Source organism: Saccopteryx bilineata, chromosome 11 (assembly GCF_036850765.1).
Source record: "Saccopteryx bilineata isolate mSacBil1 chromosome 11, mSacBil1_pri_phased_curated, whole genome shotgun sequence".
In the NCBI taxonomy this organism is placed as follows: Eukaryota; Metazoa; Chordata; class Mammalia; order Chiroptera; family Emballonuridae; genus Saccopteryx; species Saccopteryx bilineata.
Genome location: NC_089500.1, coordinates 61,157,636 through 61,177,354, shown reverse-complemented (window position 1 = coordinate 61,177,354; position 19,719 = coordinate 61,157,636). Strand labels below are relative to the sequence as shown.

At 39.4% G+C, this 19,719-nt stretch overlaps 1 protein-coding gene across 2 annotated transcripts in view; it reads left to right on the top strand.

Moving 5' to 3' along the window:
- The window catches only part of PTPN2 (protein tyrosine phosphatase non-receptor type 2), a 108,711-nt gene extending 93,133 nt beyond the window's left edge, over window positions 1-15,578 (top strand). Inside the window, exons 8-10 of one of the 2 annotated variants that reach the window (XM_066246954.1) lie at window positions 2,244-2,425; window positions 6,654-6,755; window positions 14,903-15,578. In XM_066246954.1, coding sequence (XP_066103051.1) covers window positions 2,244-2,425; window positions 6,654-6,755; window positions 14,903-14,924 — 306 coding nt within the window. In that variant the 3' untranslated portion in view covers window positions 14,925-15,578. Of the gene's footprint in view, window positions 1-2,243; window positions 2,426-6,653; window positions 8,792-14,902 lie in introns of those variants that run through there. The other variant, XM_066246953.1, reaches the window with a different exon arrangement.
- Window positions 15,579-19,719: the final 4,141 nt, after the last annotated feature.

Genomic DNA, 19,719 nt, shown 5'->3' with positions numbered 1-19,719 from the left:
TTTTGTCCAAGTAGAAGGCCAAGTTGCTATAAGTAGGTCTTAGTAAAGAATGGAAACTTCAGAAATTGACTGGCATAAATTCTGGAGACAACTTAGGCATTTTTATTGGGCACTTTCTTAAACGATCTGGTGTCTGAAGTTGATTTACTTTTTATAGATAATCATGAGGGTTTATAGGCTCTTTAACCCACTTCTGGCCCTACTATTTATTAGCTACATAGCCTTGGGCAAGTTACTTAAATTCTCTCAACCATCTCATCTATAAAAGGGGTACAATAAGAACAGTAGTAATACCTACCCCTTAAGGTTCTTTTGAGAATTAAGAACTAGTACCTTTGACGCATTAGAACAGTGTAGGGTATAGTAAGTGCTTAGAATCTTGCACTTCAATATAAAATATCTATTTGGACTAACAAAAATTTGAAACAGGAAGAAAGAAAAATGATACAGTCATCTACAGTGAAAAGTGTCTTACTCATATGTCCCGTCATAGTAGTTTTTCAACTGTTGGCAAAATATTCTTTCTGGATATGGTTTAAGTCCTCTTAGGTCCTTGCTCAGGAGAGTTCAGTTCTGCCCCATTGTTTCTCAAATGAAGTTCAGAGACCTTTGTCCCTGAGGCCTGCTTCCTCTCTGGCCTCCTCTCTCAGGGTCCAGCTCTACATGTTCTTACCTTCTAGCCAAATTATACCAAACTGTACTACTCACTGGGCTCCAAATATAACAAATTACTGAATTTTATACATTCTCCAAGTCTTCTGAATCTGCTACTATAAACCAAAAAGATACATTAATATGCAACTTAATAAAATAGACTTTTATAGGAAAGGTGAGGTGTGATAAATGCCTTTTTCTTTTTAATTCCTGTTGTATGAGAATGAGACAAGTTAGAAACTATCAGTTCATCAGTTGAATTTTCCAGGATTTTTAAAAATCTAATTATCAAGCATTGTTTTTAGCAATGCTATTTTGCATCAGAGTAACTCCAGGAAGTGAGTGTTCCATAAGGTCCATAAATAACATAAGTTGCATTGTTACGTTTCTGTTCAAAATCATTGCAGTCCTGAAACAGCAGCTGTAGAGTTTCTTTTTCATTAGATTTGAGATTCCATCTTTCCTTGATAGGATCTTCAAAGAGGGCCATCATGTCTCTGCCAAGTCATTCTGTGCAGTGTCAGAGTTACAAATCATCAAAACCGCTGGCTCTCCCTGTTCGCTCCACTCCTGCTCTTGCTGTTGACAGGGAGGTGGGTGGTTGTCTCCCAGCCCTTGAAAGGTCCATGGTCCCATGTCGAGGATATATGCCTTCTCCCTTTCTGGCCTGTACTTTGTCACCACCTTCATCTTCCAAAGGCCCAGCTATACTCGGCACCTCTTCTTCCTTGTCCTCTCTAGGGATGGTGGCAGGAAGGGCAAAGGAAACTGTTTGCAAGACAGTGCCAGGCCTTGCACTATCATCTTATTAATCACAACGGGCTTCTGGGGTAGGTGATGACATTCCTGTTTCATAGATGAAGAAAATGTAATTTCTCTTCATGGTCTACTTCCTGCCTGCTTTGAAACCTAGACAGGCTAGAAGGGTTTCTCCAAACCTGGCGATGGGATTGCTACCAAGAGCTGATGGTATGCCTGGTAGGGACGACCAAATTAAAGTCCTCTGGCATTACGGGGACTTGCTTGAAGATCTCTTCCAGTGTTACATACCTGTGGATTAGGAGGCCAGCAAAATCTGGCTTTGGCTAAAGTCGTCTTACTATGACTAATAATCTAATAAGGTCCTTTTTCATTCATCTGTTAGTTGACTATAGAATTTAAATTCATAAATTATTTTAAGAAAAAACAAAAGTTGCCTGACCAGGTGGTGGCGCAGTGGATAAAGCGTAAGACTGGGACGCAGAGGACCCAGGTTTGCAACCTTGAGGTCGCCGGCTTGAGCATGGGCTCATCCAGCTTGAGCGTGGGACCATAGATATCCCAAGGTCACTGGTTTGAGTCTGAGGTCACTGGCTTGAGCAAGGGGTCACTCACTCTGCTGTAGTCCTCCAACGTCCCGTCAAGGCACATGAGAAAGCAGTCATTGAACAACTAAGGAGACAAAGGAGCCGCAATGGAGAGTAGATGCTTCTCATCTCTCTCCCTTCCCGTCTATATGTCCCTATCTGTCCCTCTCTGTCTCTTTCTGTCACAAAAAAAAAACGCCAAAAGTTGAGTGTTTGCATTTGTTTTTTCTCTTCCTCACCTAGAAACGATGGAAAGAACTTTCTAAAGAAGACTTATGTCCTGCTTTTGATCATTCACCATCCAAAATAACGACTGAAAAATACAATGGGAACAGGATAGGACTAGAAGAAGAAAAACTGACAGCTGACAGATATACAGAACTGTCCTCCAAAATGCAAGATGCTATGGAGGAGCACAGTGAGAGGTAAGAATAACATGTTTGACGAGATGAGACTGTATTGTAATGAGGTCAGGAGATGTGAACTAATATAGGCCCTTTGTTGAATTAATGTAACCATTTGTTTATTATCTGAGGGTATTTAAAAAGTATTTGATGACATCATTGATCTCAAAGAGTTTTCAGTCCTAATAAGCCAGCACTTGTAAACAGACATCAGTTGGAAATAGTTTCATAAAATACTAATTGAGTACAAAAGTTAATATCTACAATTAGATGCTAAAATACATAGCATGGTACATAAAATAAATGGTATGAATACCTGATGTTTTTACAATGATGTAGTGTTTGTACTATAGTTATATGTAATTGGTAATATGGCTTTTATAAAATTATAAACTGTTTAATTGAGTATTAAAGTTTAATTCCATTATTGGGTATATGAAATGACACGTCATTCGGATCCTTCCCCTCTGCATCTGCATTGCGGGTAGGACTCTCGTTAGACAGGTGTGGGCAGTAGCCCGCTGTGTGTGCCGCCATGAGGGGTTTCCATGCCCTTTCACAGGCAGGGCCCGCAGGAGCCATTCCCGGCCCCGCTGTGACCTGTACTGGGTAGACACAAGGAAAACCTGGCCAGGTTCCACTTCGCATGTTCTTACATGGGGTATAGTTTCCTTAGGCCCAGCTGTGTCAAAAAAAGATTTTATTGAATCAAAGAATAGTCCTTACTGCTCTGGAATTGCGTTCTTAAAGTGAGTAATGGCATCCCTTGGTATTTATACTCATTCTATTCCTGAAAACATGCATATATAGTGCATTTTTGGAAAGCCAGAGCCTCTTTTTTTGGGGGGGAGGGCTTTTTTTGCTTTTCTCTTTAGAAAGTTAAATTTAATGGGGTGACATCGATCAATAAGAGTACATACGTTTCAGGTAAACATTTCTATAGCATTTGTCCCTCTTTACTCCCCCCCCAAACCCTCTTTCTGGTGACCGCTTCACTTTTATCTGTGTCCGTGAGTATCAGATGGGGAAAAACGGTGTTCTCAGCCCAGCCAAAACCATAACTGGTTTTCCCCAAATCATAAAATTTTCTTAAACACCTGTAAAACCAGATATGTAGTGCATAACACTGTGTGAACTGCTATTGGGTAAATGACAATACTGGATAAAAAATAGGTTTTTACATACTGCAACGTTAAAGATTCCATCAAAATCAGAACCTGGTTTGTGGTGGACCCAGGCTCCGCAGAAGCAAATGTAGGGACCCATGAAAGGCTCTCTCCTCGGGTGGAAACGCTGTATTCTTTCATATTTTTTAATGAATTTTTTTTTTAGAGAGGAAGGGAGAGATATAAATATAAATTTGCTACTCCAGTTACTTATGTATTCAGTGGTTCATTCTTGTATATCCCCTGATGAGAGATCAAACTTGCAACCTTGGAAAATATTCAGGATATGAATGTATCCAGATAACATTCTAACCAACTGAGCTACCCAGGCAGGTCTCATATTTTTTACATATGTTTTGCCTGCACTTCCAACATAAATTTTTTTTCCACTGGCAGATACACACATATTTGTTACAGTGAACTTTCAATTTAGAGAGTGAATTCTGGATAATAATTTTTACATGTCAGTATAGCAAATATTCAGATAGTGTTCAGACAGAGCTACCTGTGTATATAACAAATAAAAGTTAAAAAGACATTAGAGGCCCTGGCCGGCTTGCTAAGTGGCTCGAGCATTGGCCCAGCATGCTGATGTCCCAGGTTCAATTCCTGGTCAGGTTACACATAAAAATTGACCATCTTCTCTTCCCCTCTCTCTCTCTCTTCTCTCTCTTTCCCTCTCACAGTCAGTGGCTAAATCTCACAGTTTGGTTTGAGCATCAGCCCCAGATGAAGGTTGCTGGGTAGATCCCAGTCAGGGCACATCCAAGAGTCTGTCTCGCATAGTGATCTCCTCTCTTCTTACTTAAAAAAAATTTAATAAAATAAGGCAATAGAAATTACCATAGAGCATACAGATATAAGCAAAATAAAGTCTCAAAGTTGCTAATATATTATAAAACAAGAACCCAAATGAGCACATAAATCATTTGCAATAAATTAAATGCCATAAAAATAGAAGGGCTGTAGGAGATGAGAGGAGGGAGTTCAGTTGAAGTATAGAATTGAAATGAGAGGACCAGAGAGAAAAGGTTTCTAGGTGGGAGGGGAACATATTCGGAGAACAGCAAAAACCCATTTGGACAAGAACTGAGTTGTGGATAGCAGAATATTAGAAATGTTTTGCTTGGACAGGTGTTCTGTTGGGTGTATACGGACCTAGGAGGGCAGTTGCCGGGCCATGGAGTATGTTTCATGTCTCAGGACCTGCCACTTTTCCACAGCAGCTCCATCATATTATATCCCCACCAGTGGTGTCTGAAGGTTACAATATTCAAAAGAAATTTTACAGTGATAAAATCATCTACTATATAGTCTATATTCATTTTTTTCTAGTTGTCAAAAAATCCACATAACTTTGAGATTTAATCTGCATACCATTAAGTATATTCATTTAAAGTGTACAGTTCTACAGATTCAGTATCTTTACAGGGTTGTATAGCTATCACCGTAATCTAGTTTTGCAACATTTTCATGACCCCAATATTTATAGCTGGTTTTTTTTACTCACTGTCTAATTGAGGATCATGCATAGTATTGCTTACCGTGATTCTTTAGACTCCTTTAATATGGAATTTTTCACCACATTCTTTTCCTTGCTTGACGTTGGCATTTTTGTATTTTCTAGACTAGTTGCCTTTTATACTGTCGCAATCTGGATTCTTCTGATTGTTTCTAATTATTAGATTCAGGCTAAAGATTTTGGCTAGGAAAAAGTTGGTTCTTAAAGTTGTAGTCGACGCTGAAAAGGCATTCAAGATTTTTAATCAAGCTGCATGGTCAGAGCTATGCTTTAGGAAAATTACAAGGTGATGTTTAATTTAGAGATAGGGAGACTGGTTAGGTTTCTGCTGTAATATAGACAATAGTAATTTACATGTTGCCACTGGCCATTCTTTATGTAGTCCTCAGACCAGAGAGCTTTCATTGGAGCAAAAATTCTGTATTGTATAAGAAAGTGGGAGCTAGAAATCTGTATGGACAGAGTAAGAGTTACTCCTACAACAGAATATTCATGGATATAGTACCGATGGCTTTTATCAGGGGCCTTTGTCAGAAATCAGATGTAAACGCAGAGGGGATCAGATGCTAGGGGGCCCGAGTGTCTCCCCACTTCTGTCTGGTTAGCAGAGAAAGAAGAAAACTGACAGTCACCAGTCCACAGTTCAAAAAAGAAAGCACCATGCTTGTTATCAAGTCCTACTAAACCGTACTAGTGCCCTGACCAGGTGCCTCTGGATAAAGCATCGTCCTGCATGCCAGAGGTTGCCGGTTCAGTCCCCGGTCAGGGCACTTACAAGAGAGCAACCAATGAGTGCACAACGACGTGGAACAGAGAATTGATACTTTTCTTTCTCTCTCTCTCTCTTTCTCTTTTTCTCTCTCTCTCAAAACATTTGAACAATTAAAATAAATAAGTAAACGAACTGTACTGGAAAATTCCAGTACTGGATAATTCACTGAATTATCAGAATACATCTCTGGACTATTTAGAATACTGAGTCTTTTTATCCTCCCTTTTTGAGAATTTTTATAAGAGTTTATTTGAGCCAATTTTTAAATTTAATTTCAGTGTTTGAATGAGTTGAAAATGGGGGGGGGGAGATATTTGTTTTTTGGGTGCTCGGTATTAGAGTGATTAAGTCCTGCCAAGCACTTCTTTTTTTTTTTTTTTTTTTTTTCATTTTTCTGAAGCTGGAAACAGGGAGAGACAGACAGACTCCCGCATGCGCCCGACCGGGATCCACCCGGCACGCCCACCAGGGGCGGTGCTCTGCCCCCCAGGGGGCGATGCTCTGCCCATCCTGGGCGTCGCCATATTGCGACCAGAGCCACTCTAGCGCCTGAGGCAGAGGCCACAGAGCCATGCCCAGCGCCCGGGCCATCTTTGCTCCAATGGAGCCTTGGCTGCGGGAGGGGAAGAGAGAGACAGAGAGGAAAGCGCGGCGGAGGGGTGGAGAAGCAAATGGGCGCTTCTCCTATGTGCCCTGGCCGGGAATCGAACCCGGGTCCTCCGCACGCTAGGCCGACGCTCTACCGCTGATGCCAAGCACTTCTTATCATTTCTTTTTATTTCTCTTTAGTGTTCTGCGGAAACGAATTCGAGAAGACAGAAAAGCTCACACGGCTCAGAAGGTGCAGCAGATGAAACAGAGGCTAAATGAGACTGAACGAAAAAGAAAAAGGTGGTTATATTGGCAACCTATTCTCACTAAGCTGGGGTTTGTGTCAGTCATTTTGGTTGGCGCTTTTGTTGGCTGGACACTGTTCTTTCAGCAAAATGTCCTGTGAATAAAACACTCTGCCCAGCAAGCTTCTGCACTAATAGCTGACAGTGTTGCGTTAATCACAAGGGTGTTTCTGTTAGCAAGTTCCTCTTACCCCATACAAAGAGCAGTAGAATAGACTCGACCAGATACATGAGATACTCACCGTAGCCCCGTCTCTCAGGGTGCCACCCCCCAATTGTCAACAGCGACCTAAAATAATAAAGACTTGAATGCCTGTGAAAACCTGGTACATTTTGCAACTGTATATTCATACATGTTTAGCGTAATATATTATTGACCAGATTGAGAAATATCCTTTATCACAAGGATTTGTTTTTGAGGCTATGACTGGATTTTAACCTGCACTTGATACAAGCAATAAATATCATGGTTTTATCTACATTATTATTGAAAAGAAAATGATCTTTAATGTTGTAATGTATAATGTACTATTGACATAAGCATCAATAATTTATATTCTTAACCATGTCAGGGTAAATATATTTTATAAGTACCTATTTAATCTTACTTTTGTAGTTAAATGTACTTTTTTAAAGAGGTCAATTTGAAAAATCTGTTACCATAAAAAACTTGTATGTGGATTCAATTGTACTGGATACATTTTCATAAAGAGAGGTTTGATACAAGCAATTAGAACTCTGAGTAACCTTTTTTTTTTTTACTGTATTACATTTCTTTCACGTTTTACAGTTTTCCTAATTTTAAAAAGAAAAAAAAATTTTTCCTAAAATACCTTTGAAAGTAAAGTCTCCTTACTGACATAGTTAGGTAACAGTTGGTCAAGACTTTGTAAAGAAATTGGTTTCTGTAAAGCCCATAATTCACACTCTTGATCGTTCATGAAGATTTCAGTGTAACTCCCGAACTTAGAGCAGGGTTAAACCATGATGTCGGGAATAAGGAAGGAGCAGCATCTTACTGCCATGATGTCAGTTTACTGGTTGAAGTTTTGAAGTAAAAATATTTTCAAGTTCTTTCTACGTTAATAAATAGTATGATGTACAAGCTTTACCTTGTCCCTTTAACTTCTTGATGGGTACTTTTAAAGTATGTTGTTTAATGAGTTTAACTACTGGTTTGACTGGTAGCTTTCTTCAGACTTCAGCATTCCATTAAGTGTTCAACTTATTTAACTTAAACTTGAAATAGTTATTATAAATTTAATTGCAGAAATAATGAAATAGCATTATTTCCAATGTTTTTGAACTTTGCTCACTGGATTTCTAAGAGGTCCCTGAGAAATGGTAGGAAAGTCACCAAGCTACCGAGCTTTACTTTCAACCAGACCATCTCTTTATCTATTTTATATACTACAAATAGATTTCTGCATGAGGTTTAATTATTTTAAGAGGTCAGTTATAATTTAAAACAGTTTGAAAACTACTGGTACAGATAGATGTTTGAATTGATTTGAATAGCTTTCTTGAATGTGTTAACTTGTGCTGCAAGTGTGAAAGCAGGATGGAGGTGGTACTATATGTTAAATAAATTTCTGCCTGTGTCCTAATTCAGTAGTACTGTGTCCTGTAACCTTTAAGTGGAATGGAGGTAAGAAGGACATTTCTTATGTCTGTCTGCATTAAATCTGTGTTCAGGCACCAAAAACTTTTCTTTCCAATTTGTCTTGCTTAACTAAAATACAGTATATTATTCTGCAACTCAAATGTGGCTAGACCATATTAAATTTCCAATTGAAGATAGCCTTGCTTTAAACAAAAAGTCAAGACTTCTCATAGGAAACAGATGCAGATAATGATGCGCATCACCCCGTCGCAGGTGCGTGTGCTTCATTGGGTTCAGCATTGCAGCTTTGCTTTTTGTCTGCTTCTGGGTGGTGTTCGTTCTATTCTTAATGTTATAGTCGGTGTGGTAAACATTTCTTAATGAACTTCTGCAAATGTCAGTCATCTTGCTGCCTCCCAAGCACATCCTTGAGATAGTATGTTAAGTTGTTACCAAAGAAATATCTTTGGTGGGTGCCATGTACTAATTATTGAGAATATATGGCAACATGCTGTGGTGCCTGAGGATGTCCTCCTGGCCCTTTATCAAATAAGAAGGACACAGATGTGGCTCCTGCCATCTCAGGTAGCAGCCAGAGGAAAAAGTGACTCATCCATGGGGAAAGATTTTACGTCTTTACAAAATTTGGCTATCCTTGGGTCTTCATAATACTTTCTGATTACAACAGATTTTCAGAGTTAGTTGTGTAATTTGACTTCCATGGAGTAGTCGTATTTTTAATAGGTTAAGGAAGAAACAATGATATTTTTCATGTCAGAGGCTTTATTATTTACGTTAAGAAAAGCGTATTTACATTACTATCCAGTTCATTTTTGTTTATATACTGCTCACAAAAATTAGGGGATATTTCAACATGAATATGAAGCTATAAATATCTTCTCATTTTTGTGAGCTGTACGTTTATCCCTGGTGACAAACTGACAGCAGCCTTTGATTGAATGCCATCTTCTCTGGCTATACGGTACTTGTTTCCAAATGTAACCAAGTAGTTTATGCTGTCCTATACTGATTCTTATCTCTGCTTGCACACATGTAATATGTAAAAAGTGATTCTCCATATTTATTTTATCCTTATGTAAAATTAAAATAATAACCTTTCCCTGAATTCTGAAAGGGTTAAACATGTAATATGTTCAAAGGTATAGAGAACTTTAGAACAATATAAAGACTATTCATCAGGTTTAGGGAATATTTTATGTATTTTCTCTCTTGTTTTCTTCTTCTGTCTTTTGGGTTCACTTCACTGTATATTAACATTTACCAAGGGATGAACAAGAAAAGAGAAAGGAAGTAAAAAAACTTAATTTTTTTTTAATTAGCTCTGCTTAGTAGATATATCAGAGGAAGGCGTTGTAACTCATAAATTAATTTTATGTACACTTGTTAATAAATAAACTAGAATTGATGGTGTGAATCAAAAAGTACATATTGGTTTAAAAAGTAGTTTAGGACGTGAGGCAGTCCTTCAGATTTAATACCAATCCCTTCTTTGCTTTCAGCACAAATCAAAGTGATGGTTGCTGCCATTTATTGATCGTTTACTGTGCGCTAAGTACTTTTCATGTTATTTATACTATTTAATCCTCACAGCAAGCTTTTGAGGTAGGTGGTCTTATTATTAAGCTATAATCAGCCGAGACTTGACATTTCTACATTCTTTGATGGTGCTATCATTGAAAAGTCTCATGTACAGTATGTTTTAGAATTAGGTAACTGTCAAAGAAAGACCTTGGGCAAGTCACTTCCCTCTTAGAAAAACATCTCTGACTAGATTCTGTATCAGTAGACACAGGCCAGAATCTGATTATATTAGAAATATTTTTATTGACCATTGTTTATTTTAATGAGTACCTACATTCCAAAATGCCTGCCTGATTATTGTACAGATTTTTAAATCTTATCTGTCCTTGAGTTTTACTTTCAGATACAGATCTTACAGAGATTTTTATTTTATGTAGTCTGTTGTAACCCCAATGCTTATTATTACGTCATCCATGTCTTCCTGTGTTTAGGCGGAAGTCTGGGAATCACAATTTCTGTCAACAGTTTTCTATTTGTTTTCTTCCAGCCAGTCCACATGAGTTTGTCAGTAGGGTAGAGAGTGTGGGCCTCCCAGTTGCTGCACACCAGCAGAGGGTGGGGTGGCTGAGGCTAGGACTTGGTGCGTTGATCCTGGTCTGGAATTAAGTACAATAGCAGAAATACCTGTGCTGTGTTCCTGTGTTCTCATTTCCACATTAATTGCTAATTAAGTCCCTTTTACTTTAAGAAGCCTTTGTTTGGCTTTGACTTAATTAGTAGGAAAACAAAATCTTAATAAATTTTTTTGAAAAATGAAAATATTTTCCACATAATGAAATGAAGTTCTCCCAACTTAAAATGCAGGTCTTGGTCATTCTTTATTATGATTTATTCTGGAGTTGACCTAGTTCGTTTGTTTGGATTTGATTTCCTTTTTACTTACACCTAAATTCAAAACACTGGTATTTAGACAACAGGACCAGCAGTCCCTACCGCAGGGGATATGTTAGAAGTCCCAGCCATCCTTGTTTATTGAAGATGTATAAGTGATAACATGCCTTGGTGGCGAGAAACTCAGGCTGTCAGCTCCGCAGTGTCTGTTCCATCCAGGGATCCTCAGTCCAGACATTGTATGCTGGTTATATAGTCCGTGTACCTGGCCATAATGTAGCCATTTCATTGTTCATCCAGATTTGAGAATTTAAGCTTTTAAGATTTGGAAATTTTATGTTACCCACTTTTAGGCAGTGTTTTAAAGAAAAAACTTCTAGGAAAATGGTATGAGTTTGGCTATTTCATTTTTCCCTCCATAGTAGGAATATTCACCATGTTCAGACTCTCCAAGAACATCATTGAGCACTTACTTCTGCACAAGTGTTTTCCGTCAACACTCTTCAGAGAAAGCATTATCTCCTTTGGCTACTGGATTCTAGAAACTTCTTTCAGGAGAGTTTTTCCTCACAGTCAATGCTGATCCTTTCCTTGTATTGTATGCTATTTACCCCATAGAGCGTTGCCAAGTGTGAGCAGCAAATAGACAAGAGGCCGGTGTTTGGTAACAGCCGGAGCAAGCTGACAGTAAAGGAGGTCTGACCATCTCTGTGCAGTTTGTTGGGAGAATGAAAAGCTTAATCTTTGGAACTCTTTCTGTTTTAGTTTATAATTTGGACTGGAATATGAGAATTATGGCATTTAGTGAGGATATTACTTACAGAGTCTATTTTAATATGTCTGGTTTTCTATTACATAGTATGTTTTAGGGAGCTAGAAGAATTGCTTGGGATCTTTTTCTTTTTAATAGAGATTATTTCTTAAATAAAACCCAATTTTTTATTTGTTTTTTGGGGGGTTTTTTTGACAGAGACAATGAAAGTCAGAGGGACAGATAGGGACAGACAGGAAGGGAGAGAGATGAGAAGCATCAGTTTTTCATTGTGGCTCCTTAGTTATTCATTGATTGCTTTCTCATATGTGCCTTGACCTGGTGGCTTCAGCAGAGCGAGTGACCCCTTGCTCAAGCCAGCAACCCCATGCTCAAGCCAAAGGAGCCTGTGCTCAAGCCAGTGACTTCGGGGTCTCCCATCCAAGTACTAACAGGCCCGACCCTGCTTAGCTTCTGAGATCAGACGAGATCGGGCGCATTCAGGGTGGTATGGCCGTAGACGACTTCGGGGTTTCAAACCTGGGTCCTCCAGGTCCCAGTCCGACGCTCTATCCACTGCTCCATTGTCTGGTCAGGCTCAATTTTTTTATTGGTGGCAGTATGTGAGGGCCGCTTCTCCACAGACAGCACCCAAGCAAAGGTTAATTCCAGTTGATTTGTTTGAACCCATTTTACTTTTGTTAAATAAGACAGTAAAAACTGGTTCGGGTGACTATGTTTTTTTCCTAAAATGAAGCCCGTTTGTCTTTTCAGTCTTGCACATAAATAGGTTTTTTTAAATAGGTAACTCTCCCAGTCATTTCATCATATTTTCTTTTCCCCCATACTTCTCAAGAAAAAAAAAAGTGAATTTTTAAAAAACACTTTCTTTTAGTTGTTGTAGATGGTAGTTCTCCTTGATAAATGTGTCTTTAATGTCCTGCGAGGGAAGACAACAGTGTATATTGAATACCTGCAGTTCTGCCAGTCGGTTTAAATATAGAACTTAAATTCAATCCCCATAATACCTCTCTGGGTGCATCACATCACCCGTTTTCAGTAATAAAAGTCAGAGGATGGGTATCCTGTTCAAGATTGCATAGCTATGCAGACGGCAGGACTCAGGCTCCAGTCTCCACAACCCCATTGGCTCCAGACCTCATTCTTTTCCGTGATGTCACACTGACTGGTTTTTTGTATTTGTTTTAATAATGTGAGAGGCAAGGAGGCAGAGAGAGACTCCGGCGCGCTCCCTGACCGGAATCTACCGGGCAGGCCCACTAGGGGCGATTCTCTGCCCATCCGGGATGTTGCTCCGTTGCTCACAACCAAGCCATTTTAGCATCTGAGGCAGAGACCATGGAGCCATCCTCAGTGCTTGGGGCCAACTCAAACAGCTTGAGCCATGGCTGCGGGAGTAGGAGGGGAGAGAGAGAGAGAGAGAGAAAGAAGAGGGGTGGAGAAGCAGATGATCGCTTCGCCTGTTTGCCCTGACCGGGAGTCAAACCTGGGACTTCCAAATGGCAGGCAGCGCTCTGCCACTGAGCCAACCGGCCAAGGCTGCACTGACTCTGTTTTTATGCAATATTTAAATGAAAAAATGTTAGACACTCCTTTTCCTTGTTAAAATATAAAGTAAACCCTCTATTTCTAGGTGAAATGAAGTTTTCCTCCAAAACACTTGTGGAACAGTTTGAACTCCCACTGGACCAGAGAAATACTGGAGCGTCAAAATATTCACGAAACCATTAGTTCACTCACTTTCATTGGATTAAGACAGCAGTTTTATGCGTAGAAAATAAACAGAATTTTGCAGCTGTCAGAATCAACAAGTACCTGGCATTTAGCCACTTGGGTTCAGGGTTCTGTCAAACCCTGCAATAAGCAGCTGTAGGAGTTTTTGTGACCCACAGACATCTAATACTAATGAGAGTTTTTTCTTTCCTTTTTTTTTTTTTTTTTTTTTTTGTATTTTTCCAAAGTTAGAAGCAGGGAGGCAGTCAGACTCTTGCATGCACTGACTGGGATCCACCCAGTATGCCCACTCGAGGGTGATGCTCTGCCCATCTGGGGTATTGCTACGTTGTGGCCGGATCCATTCTAGCACCTGAGGCGGAGACTATGGAGCTATCCTCAGTGCCCAGGCCAACTTTGCTCCAATGGAGCCTTGGCTGCAGGAGGGGAAGAGATAGAGAGGAAGGAGAGGGGGAGGGGTGGAGAAGCAGATGGGCGCTTCTCCTGTGTGCCCTGGCCGGGAATCGAACTGAGACTTCCACACGCCGGGCTGATGCTCTACCGCTGAGCCAACCGGCCAGGGCCGAGAGTGTTTTCTTGATGACTTGGCATTCCTCTGTCAATGCTGGAAAATCAGAGAAAAGGGTGCCAGAACACCAAGGTGCTTGGTGCTGTTCTTTCCTTCAGTAGAAAGGGCCAGTAGCCAGGAAGAAGCTCAGTTCATTGTATTTTGGGGGGTTTTGACTGAATGTTTTGGATAACTTTGTGGATGTGGTTTATATATTTCCTATTTATGTATATGGAGATACAATAATGACAAGTATTTAGATATGAGGGACTTGTTGTAGTGGGGGAAGAATGGGAATACATTTATCTCAAAAGTTTGGCAATTTGCAAACATTGTGAAACAACATCAAAAACTCAACTGCCCTTAAAATAGTTGTTTCATCTGTCTATTGCATGTTGAAATTCATTTATCTTTTCTTTTGGCATTAAAATACAATAAATCTCTCAATTACTTTAGTCTGTGTTTTCTTTTATGTTGTTAGTAACTAAGTTGTGTCACGTCAGTTCTCTATTGCTATAATCAGTAGTGTTACCCTTCAGGACAAAAAGCATGCTGCTCACAGCCAAGTTTATGTGCAGACATTACACTCAATATTTTTAGCAGTATGATACAGTGGAAATCCAAATTGGATTAGACTTTTGAGTTGAATGCCAAAGTATTGGTAAGTCTAGCACATAACATTCAATCTTGCTAAACTATTGTGGGTATATTTTCTTTAAACTTGTCTGTCAGTATCTCACATAGAGGTCATTTCTTGAGTCCTACAGGATGACCTAAAAAATTCATAGTTAGTAATTCTTGAAAAACAATGTGAGTTACGGTGCTTTAACATGCGTCTACCTCACACCGCCAATTCTGTTTGAAAATCTAGCACTTAAGCAGTTTTACCAAGATAATGGTAAAGCATTTAGTGTGGTTGAATGTGATACGTTGGAATGCTTTTTGGTTGCCTTTTTAGTTTCATTGTTAGTCCATAAGTTTGTGTGTATCTGTGTACGTCTGTGTGTTTGGTAAATATGGATTGAACAGATGACTTCTTATTTTATGTTTTAGGCCAAGACTGACAGACACCTAAATATTCATGACTTGAGAATATTCTGCAGCTATAAATTTTGAACCAGTGGTGTGCAAAGCAAGACCTGAAGCCCACTCCGGAAACTAATGTGAGGCTTGATAAGCCTGTAGATTGCCTCACATTTGTCTGTTTACAAAGTAAACTTTACATCCAGGGAGAGAAGAGAACCACCAGCAGAAGACTTTGCAGAGCTCTCTAATTTGACGTATTGTTAAGTTTTTTAATGCGTGTATGAAATGTGGAAAGATGTAAACAAATAAATTAGAAGAGACCACTTTGTATTGTACTGCCATTCCAACTGTATTTTTAAACTTTTGGCAGCATTAAATATTTTTATTAAATAGACTATGTTGGTTTGTATGCATTATCTTAGGACAGCTCTACTTCAAATAATGTTTTTTTAAGAATTTACTCTCAAATTTTTATACGTAACAAATGACATTGAAATTGAAATTGGTTCATAACACCGCTTGCTTGCTTCTTAATAATTTTGTTACCCCTCAATAACCTTTCTATCAGTATAGATAAAGTAAAAACAATAAAAAGTTATATTCTTTTGTTGCTTAGAAAAATATGAATACGGATAATGATGTTAATTTCAAATAACTACAGCAACCCAATGCAGTTATTAAAATCACAGGGTTATTTATCTAACAGTATTGTTAGATGTTTTGCTTTCCCCAAACATTTCCTGTTGTAGAGACCAATAGTTCTTTCCTGTGTGAGGCTTTTGGATTATGTATCCAGTCAGTTGTCAGGTTGTTGGTGATCTTCTTGTCTAAATATACTCAAGCCTCTGTATCACACAAGCATCACCTTAGTAATATAATGACTCATAATTGTTTTTGTTTTGCCAACTGTGAAAGTTTTATAATACTGTTCATTGAACACCTCTATTTCATCTTTTAAAAATTGAATAACCCTGTATTTATTTTACTTTGTTTTCCAGGGTTCTTATAGGTCTGTTTTAGGATTAAGCAAGCTATCACCCCTATAAAATCTTTCCTAATAAGCAAAGCATGTAAAGTTTATTATACCACAAAGCAGTTCAGCAAAGATATTCCTATTGTGTTGATACAGCTTAAAAGAATTACCTGCAGTCAACTTCTATTTTTTTCTTACCATATTTCCCCACTAGTATCTGACTTTCTCTTGTATCTGGAAATGACCCAGAAAGGTCATTTTAGCTCACACTGTAGCCCAGGGGTAGTCAACCTTTTTATACCTACCGCCCACTTTGTATCTCTGTTAGTAAAATTTTCTAACCGCCCACCGGTTCCACAGTAATGGTGATTTATAAAGTAGGGAAGTAACTTTACTTTATAAAATTTATAAAGCAGAGTTACAGCAAGTTAAAGCATATAATAATAGTGACTTACCAAGTACTTTTGTCAGATTTTTGCTAAGTTTGGCAGGAAAAAATCTTTATAAAACAACTTACTATAGTTAAATCTATCCTTTTATTTATACTTTGGTTGCTCCGCTACCGCCCACCATGAAAGCTGGAACGCCCACTAATGGGTGGTAGGGACCAGGTTGACTACCACTGTCTAGCCAAATACAGCTGAAACTCATTTCTACCTTCTATGACTAGATGGTGATACTAGAATTCCTTCTTTGAAGCTTCCTTTTTTTCAGAATCTTTTTTTTTCTCCAAAGATTTTATTTATTGATTTGAGAGAAAGGGAGGGACAAAGGAGTGGGAAGCATCAACTCATAATAGTTGCTTCTTATTTGTGCCTGACCAGGCAAGCCCGAGGTTTCAAACCTGTGACCTCCAGCTTTCCAGGTCAACACTTTATCCACTGCTCCATCACAGGCCAGACAAGCTTTCCTAAGACTCAGACCTCTCTCTGGGTTATCTACATCCATCCTTTGCCTCTTTCTCTCTTTCTCTCTTTCTCTTTCTCTCTTTCTTTCTCTGTGGTAAGAGCACTTAACATGAGATCTGTCCTCTTTAACAAAGTGGACAGGATATCTCTTTGATATCCTGATTTTGGACTTTTTTTATAAATACCTAGAAATAGGTATTTATACCTATTTTTATAAATACCTATAATACCTAGAAATAGGTATTTATAAAAATTTTAAGTATATATTATTAACGATAGTTGTAATGTACAAATCTCTAGAATTTTTTCATCTGGCTTAACTGAACTTTTATGGCTATTGATTAGTAACTCACATTCCCCTCCCCCTTCCCAGTCCGTGACCACTACCATTCCCCTTTTGGATTTTATGAATTAGACTATTTTAGATGCTTTATGTAAGTGGGATCATTCAGTATTTGACCTTCTGTGACTAGCTTGTTTCACTTAGCGTAATACTCTTAAAGATGATCCATGTTTTTGCATATGGCAAATTTTCTTTTATGTTGTTTCCACATCTGACTATTATACAGTGCTGCAGTGACATAGGAGTGCTAATATCTCTTTGATATCCTGATTTTGCACTTTTTTTTATAAATACCTAGAAGTAGGCTGCTGGATCATATGGTAGTTGTGTTTTTAAAATTTTGAGGAACCTCCACTCTGTTTTCCTTAAAAGTTGTATTGTTTTACACCCACAATAGACAGCAAGGGTTCTAATTTCTCCACATTCTCGCCAACACTGTATTTTGCTTTGATAATACCCATTCTGACATATATAAGGTGGTATCTCGTGGTTTTGTTGCCATTTCCTGATTATCAGTGATGTTGAGTATTTTTCCTCTACCAGTTGTCCATTTGTATTTCTTCTTTTAATAAGTGTCTATTTGTGTTCTTTGCCCTTTAATGGGTTAATAGTTGTTTTTTTTTTGCTGTTGAGTTGTGATATTCCCTTATAAATTTTGGAGACTAACCCTTTATCAGATACATGGTTTGCAAATATTTTCTCCCATTCAGTAGGTTGCTTTTTCACTGTGATTATTTTTCTTCTGCCTGACCCGAATATTGGAGTTCCCAAGGACTCTCCATCTTTGTGCCTTTGATTTTCATTTTAATGCACTTAACTTGGATGGTTTCATTTTTGCCCAAGTCTTTATTCAATACCCCTGTGCTGATTCTGTGCACCTTCTTCAACTCCCAGCCACATGTCACTTCAGAGTTTTAAACATATATCCTGTTGACAACCTGGTAGTTCTTAAGAAAAATGGGTTCAGGGGAATAATCAAGAATTTCAGTTCCAGACATGTGGTCTAATGGTGGCCGTGTGCAAGTCCAGAGAGACAAAGGAGAGTAATGTTCTTTTATGGACTTGTTGTTCATTGAAGGAAGTTGAAAGGTCAAATTATAGTGACTTTTCATTGGCTGACTTATGGCAGTCTCCAATGGCTGAGCTGTTTTGAGGCAAGGAGGAATCTCTTCCTCCCGCGCAGGGATAAAGTAGTGTCACTTCCTGTTGGAGATGCAGGTACGTCTCTTCCTGTAGAGGGGTCAGTAGGGTGTATTGAGAGACATGCAGTGCTAGCCTCCCATCTACATCTTAAATTGTTTCTGTTCATTAATTTTTTACATTTCCCCTTTTTGATCAGTATTTCCAAAAGCATTGCTGATCAACTGTCCCCAGATTCAGTGGCCTTTGCTCTTCAATGCCTGGAAGATCCTTTCCTGGGTGTCCTGTCTCATGTCCTAAAGAAAGTGCAAAGATTGAAAACCTATTGTGATCACATTTGAGTTGCACGATAGAAAGGCAATCTCTCGGGCACTTCCCATCTGAAATCAATACCAGGGAATAGTAAATACAGCAAAGCACCATCCATGCCTGGAGGAGACAATGCGGGAGGAAAACAAGCAATTAAAAAACATTTTAGCCCTGGCCAGTTGGCTCAGTGGTAGAGCATCGGCCTGGCGTGCAGGAGTCCCGGGTTCAATTCCTGGCCAGGGCACACAGGAGAAGTGCCCATCTGCTTCTCCACTTCTCCCCCTCTCCTTCCTCTCTGTCTCTCTCTTCTCCTCCCGCAGCTGAGGCTCCATTGGAGCAAAGTTGGCCCGGTGCTGAGGATGGCTCCATGGCCTCTGCCTCAGGCACTAGAATGGCCCTGGTTGCAACAGAGCAATGCCCCAGATGGGCAGAGCATCGCCCCCTGGTGGGCATGCTGGGTGGATCCCGGTCGGGCACATGTGGGAGTCTGACTGCCTCCCCGTTTCCAGCTTCAGAAAAATACAAAAAAAAACCATTTTGACAGCTTGTTTTAATAAAACCTGCAGTTTGCGAATTCAGAGACTATGAATTTGGACAAGAATTCAGAGTCAGGTAATAGTCTAGATCAGGGGTCCCCAAACTACGGGCCGTATGCGGCCCCCTGAGGCCATTTATCCGGCCCCTGCCGCACTTCCGGAAGGGGCACCTCTTTCATTGGTGGTCAGTGAGAGGAGCATAGTTCCCATTGAAATACTGGTCAGTTTGTTGATTTAAATTTACTTGTTCTTTATTTTAAATATTGTATTTGTTTCTGTTTTTTTTTACTTTAAAATAAGATATGTGCAGTGTGCATAGGGATTTGTTCATAGTTTTTTTTTATAGTCCGGTCCTCCAACAGTCGGAGGGACAGTGAACTGGCCCCTTGTGTAAAAATTTGGGGGACCCCTGGTCTAGATGGAAAAGAGACTTCTGTGCATTTTAAATCTTCACCTTCAGGCCACCAGGTCACGCACAGGCCCCGTCAGGGTGAGGAACTTTCTCTAGGCAGGCCCGATGCATCCAGCGGTTTCTTTCCCGGAGGACTGTGGCACCAGAGCCTGTCCAGCGAGGTTGAAAGAGGCCTTCCGGAGGAGTCTTTTCCAATAGACCGGATCTCCAGCTTACAAAGGTG